Source organism: Coenobita brevimanus, chromosome 90 (assembly GCF_032717465.1).
Source record: "Coenobita brevimanus isolate Jiangsu-jjx chromosome 90, ASM3271746v2, whole genome shotgun sequence".
Lineage (NCBI taxonomy): Eukaryota > Metazoa > Arthropoda > Malacostraca > Decapoda > Coenobitidae > Coenobita > Coenobita brevimanus.
This window is the reverse complement of record NC_137043.1, coordinates 15,634,992-15,645,613: the sequence shown is the minus strand read 5'-3', so window position 1 is coordinate 15,645,613 and position 10,622 is coordinate 15,634,992. Positions and strand designations below refer to the sequence as shown.

Sequence of the window (10,622 nt, the reverse complement as noted above, 5' to 3'; positions counted from 1 at the left end):
GTTCATTGTGTGGGCCTTGATGCATTAGTCCACCAGCTGCCTTGCTATCGCCAGTCCTGTAACCTGGAGATTTGGCAGGGAGAGGGGTATCCCTTTTTTGGAGAATGTCGTGTCCAGCCAACATGAGAACATTCTTGAGGGTTTGGTGGTCGATAGTTAAGAGTTAGTGTCTCTTCTTAAGGTAGGTGATCCGACGTACTCACAAATACAGACTGGTACCCTTGTGGCTAGCGATCTCACATTATCATGACCTGACCTGTCTAGATATCTAATGTGAAATGCTTTTCGTGACCTCCATAACCACGATGTTCACCCACAATGCAGTACGATATTTTCGATGGTGTCTAAGCCTGATGAACTGAGATCTTATCAGGAATATTAGCGTCCTACACTCACAGGTAAATTATTATTATAATGTTGCTGAAGATTATTAGTGTGTGACTTGCTATATACCACGCAGGATGAAGCGATTTCAATAAAATATTGGCTCTGATATGGAACCCTATGACATGGTGAAGAGATGATTGTGCGAGTTCTTGAAGGGACTACAAAGCCAGCTACTCTCATTTCCATGTACACCGGCAAAACGAGATAGAAAAGTAGCAATTCCGGCATGCTTGTGCTAAATATCGGTGGACCTTTACGAATAAACAGCATGGTTCTCCGTTAGTTGATCCATTCCTGTTTCAAGGTTTTGAGGCAAGGTATGGAATATAATTTGAAACTGTGAATCTAATTTACTAGTGCAAGAGACTAATGTGGACACTGTGTCAGACTTTCAGGAAGTTGATATTGCATTAGCAAACTATAGTTTCTTACATAGGAGGCATCTTTCATCATCATATTATGACAGTCGCACATGTCTGAGATTTCTCTTTGAAACTATGCAAAAGCCCCCCAAACAGAATAAAAGTAGATTATTATCCATAAGAGACAAGAGGTCATTTGAATCATAAAACGTACAGTCGCCAAACTTTCCACCTGGGCCACCTAGCCGCGAGAGGTGAGTAACGGGTGCTGGCAACAGTGTATCTGTTTGTTTGTGTGTACATGCTCGACGAAAGTTTGGATCATCAACTCTTTTCTTCCATAGTGAACCTCAGACTTTATCACAATATACAGTCGACAATTTTTAGCAGACAGAATTTCAAAGGAGCTTCTTGAAAGTATTGGATAATGCGATTATTGAAACCAATAAGTAAAATAATCTAAAAGATTGCATCTATACATATATTACATATTTGTAAAAGTATTCTTTTTCATTATTAAATGATAAACCCCTGGCTAAAAACTGTCTACTGAATATTGAGGGGAAGAACCGTCTTGTGACCTAATTTGCGGTAGAAAATAGATACCGGTGTCTGACTGTTCGTTTTGCATTTCGCCAGTCCTGGCCCGGTCTCGATTAAACTTACTGAGAAACCATTCTTGATCCGAGACATGATTAGAAAAGTCATTAATCATTACAGGATTACTCTTTCGGCGGATATTAATTTAAACTAAGTAGGAGAGATGGGAACTGTGGATGTCAGAGGTTGAAACTCGTTCGTTGAGGCAGAATACTGCCTCGAGTCAGCCGTACCCAGCCATCTGTGGGATGAACTCTGACGGAGGTTCACTACGGACGAAGAGATTTGATGATCCGAGAGCAATCAACCCCCTTCTCCAGTCCATGCCAAATGGCAGCATCTATGGGCGTAGAGCACACACACACACACACACACACACACACACACACACACACACACACACACACACACACACACAGTAATTAGGTATGTCCTAATACTTTACTGCATTGTACTCACCTTCTGGCATGGTTGGCTCCACCAATATATCCTCGAGTCGCTGAACCATTTTGTCCTTAATCATCTGCCGAAATACCATACACACAGTGTTAGTGGACTAACTTTATGTCATTGAACAACTTGACTGTGATGAGTGTATTATTATTATTAATTATTATTATTATTATTATTATTATCATTATTATTATTAATTATGATGATTATTATTATTATTATTATTACTGTTGCTGTTGTTGTTATTATTGTTACTGCTGCTTCCATACGATTTCATTTGCTTAGGGAGACATTTCATATACAAGTACCAAGCTTCAGTTAACATCTGCATTACCTGGACATCTAAGTTAAACAAAATCGTCCGTTGATGGCAGAATATATGGAAAACTTTATCTGTTGGAGTTTCAGACACCAGCACTGTATAATGAAAACACACGTAGTCGGGCACCAACTTGCTTGCATAATGTTCCTTCTGTTCTGTTTCTCACTTTCCTCTGCTGGCTAATATTCCGAACCTGAGACGGGGTTGGTATGCTTCTCAGGTGATGGATTATTCTCTCTGTTATGATGGATCAGGAAGGAAAATAATGGGCATGCCCTAAATGTGATGACGCAGTGGAACAGCAGGTAAAACATTGTTCCTGACTGTGCTTTAAAAAAGTTTGATTACCTCCTACACAGTATTAAAAAAAAAAAAAAATAGTCCGTGATGATAGCAGTGGCTTCAGTCCATAATTACGGTAGATGTGATCAAAAAGTGTCATTAGACATGAAAGGAAAGTGTGCGAGGAACATAAAAAGACGGGTTAATTATGAGGAAGGAAGGAAGTGGAAACGAAAGATGTGATAGGCGTGTGTGTGTGTGTGTGTGTGTGTGTGTGTGTGTGTGTGTGTGTGTGTGTGTGTGTGTGTGTGTGTGTGTGTGTGTGTGTGTGTGTGTGTGTGTGTGTGTGTGTGTGTGTGTGTGTGTGTGTGTGTGTGTGTGTGTGAGAGAGAGAGAGAGAGAGAGAGATGCATCAGTCAGTAGTTGAAGAAATAGCATACAACATAGTATTTGTGACACATGGAAGAAACCTTTAAACCCTTGAATCCGATTACATATTAGCTTATCTAATTCATTCTTTTCCCTGGTAAAGTTACACAGCTAAGGAAAGATTTCTTGTACTGGAAGGATTAATGAAAGCTATTCCTAATCCCTCTCATTCTAAAAGTGCATTAATGTCTGAAACGAGAGAAAACAAGAATTAAATGAGTCAGTATAGGGGTTACAATGGAAGAATAACTATGAATATGTGAGACTGAAGATTACTGCATTGTTAATATTATGGCAGAAACACTGACATCCTTCATAACAGCTTGTCTGCGTGGGTTGTCTAGTTTGTATGTGTGTCTCATACTAATTAATGAAATAAATTTGTAAGGAGCTAAGTAAATGGAAAGGTTGGCATGAGTTTTGTTAATAATGCAGTGAGTTGCTTCGACTGACCACGGGAATACAATAACAGCATCGACTTAATACCTTGACTTGTGGCGGGAGAGATGTGCATACGTAATTCATGTTCTAAATAAAAAGAGTTAAAATGTCAATAATAGCAGAAGAAAGCGCACTGAACATTGACAGAAGACTGCTCCATTTCCTAACTGTAGATAGAAGGATACCTGGGTGTTCTTATGACATGAAACTTGAAAGAAGGCGATGGACATATCTCCCTAATTTACTCATATACGATTGCAGAATGTAAAGTGAAACTGAGAAAGACATGGAAAAGGGCAGGCAGAGTACTCAGAGTGGAAAGAATTATTAAAAAAAAAAAAAATACCACGTGTCAAAGCAGTCTCACATTCCCCTTTCGTTCCACATGACCAAACCACTTCTGAATATCAAACCACCTCTGGATACTATCCTCTTTTTTTTTCTGACTAAAGCAACATTTACATTACATTTTTCATGATTCTCTCATTTATCCAGCTGTCTCTCCCTGCCACTTCAGAGGCACTGTCCAGGTACTTCTTTTTACACTTCATGCATTGCTTTATTTTTCGTAAACATCGTCTACATCGTAAGACTGTTCTGGTATTCCTCTAGCTCAGCGTTTCTTAACCTGGGGTGTTAGCACCCCAGGGGATGCTGAAGTTAATTTTAGGAGGTGCTGGAAAATGCAACATGTATTGGTTTTGCTTAGTATTGGCATCGTTGAGATTTTATTTTTGGAGAATGTACAGAATAAATTGTCAAGGAGTACTTCACTGTACTTTACTTTATCCTTGTAGTAGTGTAGTAACTGTAGCAGTGTAGCAACTGTAGTCCCAGTAACCAGATGTAAGGGGATGCTGGACTGTGCGGTCCTACTGCAAGTTGTGCTGAGGTCGGAAAAGTTTAAGAAACGCTGCTCTAACGTATCTCACCATCTGTCCTCGTAGGTATTTTGTTAAGGATAGCTTTAAGAACTCGACTTCTGTTCCATGTACTCCTTGTACCTTTCACAGGGTCTCTCCATCCTGCTCTGTAGAATCCTAATCAGACGCATTGTATTTCTACTTGAGTTGCTGCTATGGAGGTTTCATAGACCTAAAACAAAAATCAGGATGGATTAAATGTTGATACTGACTGCAGAATTTCAGCGGCGTTCAAAGCCTACATCCTGTGTCAGTGACAGTAACTGATGTAATTGTGTATTATGGTGAAACGCCCTAATTCCAATGGAGATAGCCACGAACAAATCAACTCAGCGTTATCCTGTTCTCCGCTATCAAACTGTCCTGCCTCCATCCGCTCTGCTTTCATTCATATACCTGTCCACCCTGTCCCTCCACGCCATGCTTTGTCTCTCTCTTCCCCCTCCCCCCTTCCTTTCCTTCCACTTCACTCACATACTGTCTCCTGGTATATCTCTTACTCTCCATTCGCTCATCATAGCAGATCATGTAATCGAAGGATGCTGGATAATATGTTACCATTGGATTCCGAAAGCATGACGTCCTCCACGTTATTTTCATGCTTTTTTTTCTTTTTTACTACATAGACTTATAGCCCGTTTCCTTAGACTTAATATTCCTGCTGGTTGCAACGCACCTCCATATGTCACCACTTCGGCAGTAATACTTACAGTCCAAATTAAATACATGATAGGGCTGTCATACTCAGGACTGTTAGGATGATACTAGCGGGGGTGTTTGAATGTCATGTCTGCGTGTCTTGCGGAAAATGACTAAGCACTCGTTTAGCAAAATTCAAGTAATCAAATTGGCCCGTGCCACAGCTGAGGATGGAACTCATCTCGTTTTAGACCGTATAGCACTCATCTGAAGTTCGAACCATGTGATGACAAATACTGGGACAGAATTAACGAAATTCAACAACACCCTCCCCTGCCCCAGCCTGAAATCAAACTAGGGTCACTGTAAACAAGATATCACATCCCTAACTACCTGTCCACGTACCTGACATAGCCTTGGGTCGACTGATCCTGTGCACGGGGGGTCGGTGTAATTGCAGTACTCGGCCAGCGACACGCAGGTGCTTGTTCCCTCACGTGTACACTCCGCACTTCCCCTACCTGAGCGGCAGGCCGTCAACCGTAACTCCTTGAAGGCAAGTTAGTACCTTGTACTCTGAGTTGCATTAGTGAATTCGTAACAGCTCTTCCTAAGACATTTATTCTGCTCTTTGCACTTCAATATCTTCGTGTATATTACTTTTGCAAACCGTGTCGAATATTTAAACGATATTTTTAAGGTACGAAAAAATGTTCATGTGCAAAATGCAAAATGACTCGCTAAGGATGAGGTGCTACAAAGCCTCCTCTGCCGCCAATGATACGGTGGCAGGAATGAGACATACATTGTGCAGTTGCATACTGTATCATCGCTCTATTTTTTATTCCAAATTATAACCTTACGATAAAATATTGTGATAAGTTGCTTGGATTCGAAAGATCGAAGTGCTGCTGGGTTGGGAAAGTCAGTGTGCAGTCTATACTCATTGCACCTTTACTTGGCCCAACCTTTCGTATTTCTGCAGCTCATTTCGCGTAGGTCAGTGGTGGAAAAAGACAATGCTACGGCTCTACATTCCTTTCCATGGGACATATTCCTGACTAATATCATAATGTTAATCTTTTGCTACAACTCAAGGTGGAGAGATGGCTATATTAGGCCAAGTTAGAGTAAAAAAAAAAAAAAGTACAGTTATTTATCGTAATGGAGTGAAACTTTTTGTCCACAGATGTACGATACGCTCAAACCCTTAACCTCTTCCATCAGGTGACTTTTTTTTTTTTTTTACCTTTTTTCTACTCATGCTACCACTGAACGATTTTATGCCTCTTAGGAAAGACCTATAACAGTGATAGTTTTGTTTAAGGATATAGCTAAGTCCTCCACTTCAAAAGAAAACATCAATCTAGGTGAATAAGAATCGCCTGGTTTTAGCAACTATATAAAGTAAAACATGTCAGCAGGGTGAAGTGCCTAACTACTATACTCTGTTCACTTTAGCTTGTCATCCTTCCAACTTGAATGCTTAGTTATTGCAGAAGAATAACGTTAGAGCGTGATGCTAGTCACGAAGAAGGGCTATGGAAAGGACGTGAGTCGTAACAATGACTTTTTGTGCTACCGATCTACATGCAAGGAACTAAAAAGGACGAACATCTGGGTCAAGCTGAAGTAAACGGATATTGCTCCAGCAAATTTTGTTCAGCTTGCTAATCCATATGACTCGTCTGGTTCGGCTGCTCACTGCGACGTAAATGGAATACAAATAACCTTTACCACAGCCATGAGAAATGCTTTATTCTCATTATCTACAGACAATATGATTAACAATACTGCCAAAGCAAAGTATAATTCACGTTATATGCTATGACGGATATTGTGATTAACATTATTAAGAAGAGATAGAATTTACATGTGTTTCATTAATAATTTTAATGGAAATAATTATGTGAAAGATCGTGGATTATAACATTCTAAAGAATATATTAAACTGATCACTAGCAATATGACCAAGGACTGAAGGTCTATAACCATGATGCTTAATCATCACTGTCCTTATCATGGTTAATTACATTTACTGAAATATATAGTCAGAGTGTGTGTGTGTGTGTGTGTGTGTGTGTGTGTGTGTGTGTGTGTGTGTGTGTGTGTGTGTGTGTGTGTGTGTGTGTGTGTGTGTGTGTGTGTGTGTGTGTGTGTGTGCGTGCGTGCGAGCGTGCGCGCGCTTTTGACCCAGTCACTGAAGCACTATTTCTTATACTGCATAAAAAACTGTGCTCACAATTAAATGAATGCTCACTATGGTGCTACGTCTGTCTTTGTATATCTGTAAACTAGGAAGTATATTGGACTCAAGTTTTACCTGGCAGAGGTCTTCATCTTCATCTTCGCCGTCTGAACAGTCGGTGTCATAATCACAGAGATAACTGATGGGCATACAATACTCCTCGCTGCTGCAGGAAAGCTCATTTTCTGGACAGTCGACACCCGCTGGGAAATCAAAAGGAAATCGATGACAAAAAAAAAAAAAAGGTTGTTCTGCAGGTATCACTACCACCCTCTCCACAACTTCCTCTGCTCTGATCATCTGGTTGTTAGCTCCCAGTATACACAACATTATACTTACAATTATTTTTCAATCTCTTAATAAACTTACACTTTTTATACTTCTCTCAGCCTCTTAACCATTAGCATCGTCATTACAGCTCTTCTAACAATCACCACCAAATACGAGTACTCACTATAATCACTGCATTGGAAAAAAAATAATTCGAAGGATCTAGGAACTATCAAGAGATCCATGTCATCTAACTATTATATCTATTGCCAGATGCCTTAATCCCGTATGAGGTGGCCACAAACATATCGCCTCCATGTCGCTCTGTCCCCCGCCATTTCACTGCCCTGCTTCCAGCTCACACTCCCCTCTCTCATATACCTCTCCACTCCATCCCTCCATCTCATCCTTGTCCTCCCCCTCCCTCTCCCCACCCCCATCCCACTCACATATACTCTCCTCGTCAGTCTATCACTCTCCATCCTCTCCACATGGCCAAACCATCTCAATGTGTTTCTTCTAACGCTTCCTATCACATCCACACATCCACATCCACGCCACAATGCTCCTTCATTTCCACGTTTGTCGGTCTGTCTCTTCATGTGACTCCACATGCTCCTCTCAAATAACTCATCTCCACTTCTCTCACTCTTGACTTCTGTCACTCCTACAAGGTCCAAGCTTCACTTTCATACGTTAGAGTTGGTATCACAATACTGTAATGCAGCAACTTTTTCACTTCTATGCTCACTTCCCTGTTTCTTGTCATTGCTTTCGAGGAACCAGCAACGTTTCTTCCTTGCTGTAACCTTTCAAGCACCTCATCACCTAAACTTCTATCCTTACTCATCACACTACCCAAGTAGTTAAACGCACTCACATTTTCCATTTCCTCCTCACCCAACCTCACTGTACATTCACTGATTTCATTTCTCTCGAAGACCATACTCTTCCCTACACTCACCTTCAGATTCCGTTTCTTACACACTCTTCCAAACTCATCCACCAAGCCTTGCAACTTCCCTTCATCTTCACTTAACAATGAACTATCATCTGCAAACAATAGTGCAGGGAGTTACCAGACACTGTCCTCTATCATTATGGTTGCTCCACCACCATCCACTGCCCTACCTTGTATCTCTTTTATAACCCCATCCATATACAAACTGAACAACCATGGAGAAATCACACATCCCTGTTTCAGTCCAACCTTCATATAGAAAAATTTACTCAATTACTATCCACAAGCACTGCAGCATTAGCACCCTTATACATACTCTTCACGGCATTCATCAACTTCCCGTTTAATCCATATAATCTTAATACTTTCCACAATCCTTGTCTATCCACCCTGTCAGATGCTTTCTGTAAATCCATGAAGGCCGCATACAACTTCTATTCCTTCTCTACAAAATTGTCCACTAAAGATGTAAGAATGAATATCTGATCTACACAACCTCTTCCCTTCCTAAAATCTCCCTGTTCTTCTCCAACAAATTCCTCTGTTATTTCCCTAACTCTGTCAATGAGTATCCTACCATATACTTTTCCTATTACATTAAGAAGACAAATGCCCCTATGATTGCCACACACATCTTTTTCCCCCTTTCCTCTGAACAGGGGAATAATTATACCTGACTTCCAATTCTCCGTTACTTTACCTTCCCCCCAAGCCAATCTACACATCTTCCACATCCATTCTACTACTATCTCACCCCCATGCTGCGGCATTTCACCACACACTCCAACAATTCCTGGGGCTTCCCCCCTTTTGACTTTTTTCATTGCTTCCACAACTTCCATGCTCTCATTTCTTCCTCTCTTCTCACATCCCTCTGTCTCCCAGCCATTCCCCAGCCACTTATACTCGCATTACTTTCATTCTCTATGTTCAACAATTCCTTAAAGTGTTCTCTACATCTGTTCACCTTTTCTCCCTTCTCCACTAGTAATCCACTATTTTTAACTTTCACTCCTCACTATCTTACTTGACACCCTGTCTAACTCTCTTTACCTCCTTCCAAAACATTTTCTAACATTCCCCCCACTTTACACTCAAATTCCTTCCAAATTTCTCATCGACTCTCTTCTTTCTCTCCCTTAATAATGTTTTCACCTCTCTCTTCCTCTCTACATATAATTCTCTCTTCCGTCTCTCAGCTTCTTCCACACCTCTGTTTCTCATCCATTCACTATATACTTTCTTCTTTTGTGCCACAGCCTCTTTCACCTCTTCATTCCACCATGTTGTTCCTTTCATCCCCTTTCATCTTCTCTTCACCCCACACACCACCTCACATTGCTGCACAGATTTCTTCTGTGAACATCTTGCACACACCTTCCATGTCCTCCATCTGCTCCAAGCCATATTTACCCAATTGCCCCTTCACTTCTCTCTTATATTCTGTTTTTTTTTTTTTTTTCATTCTCTTGTAACCTTTCCCCCCTCCTTGTATGAACTATGTCCTCCTGTCCTTCCCTTCTTCTTTTCTTCCATTTCATTTGAACCTTGACTCTCACCACCACCAAGGTGTGGTCAGGAAGTCCACTCCTCCAACCTCTATATGCTCTTGCATCCATTACACACCTTCTCATCCTATCACCCACACAGACATACTCAGTCATTGCCTTACGTTCATTCAGTTCTCCATCCATCCATCTCATCACTCGCCTTGTATACCTGTGGATTATTTTGAGTCTGAAGAGGGTATTGGCTATTACCAACCCCCTCCCGGCACAAATGTCTATTACAGCACTACCATTCTGATCCATTTCTGCAGTCACATCCCACTCCATGTCGTGTCTGAGGTAATTTTGGACTCTCATCTACCCTGTTTTGCTGGTGTAGTCACCAAACAAAGAAATTTTGAAATTACTAATATTGGCAGGTCAGTATTACTTTATAAAGGTTATGCAGCCCCCATACAATGACATATCAGCTGAAGACGTGGTCCGGCACCTCGAACCTAACACCATTCCATCTGGCACATCAATGTTTTCTGTGTCCACCAAAAATAATAAAATAATAATAGAAATAAAACAACAAAAATAATAATAATAACTAGAGGCCCCCAAGGAGGGAATCACACCAGCCACGAGCCGATACATATTTAGCGCGGCTCGGAATATGACCTTGACCTTGACCTACTTTCACCAATTTCGATTGTGCTTGAGATTTTCATCCCTGCTACACTCATGTAAAATTTTGTGATCATATCTTGAGCGTTTGCTAAGTTATCGTGGTAACAGACATACAGACCTTGGCC

General features: G+C 40.9%; 1 protein-coding gene across 1 annotated transcript in view; it reads right to left on the bottom strand.

The window, feature by feature from the left end:
* Positions 1 to 10,622, bottom strand: part of LOC145411614 (uncharacterized) — a 71,876-nt gene that overhangs the window by 35,506 nt on the left and 25,748 nt on the right. The window contains exons 3-5 of the mRNA XM_080281623.1: positions 7,162 to 7,289; positions 5,244 to 5,387; positions 1,809 to 1,872 (exon numbers count right to left, since the gene is read on the bottom strand). Of these exons, the coding sequence (XP_080137749.1) occupies positions 1,809 to 1,872; positions 5,244 to 5,387; positions 7,162 to 7,289 (336 nt within the window). The remainder of the gene's footprint in view (positions 1 to 1,808; positions 1,873 to 5,243; positions 5,388 to 7,161; positions 7,290 to 10,622) is intronic.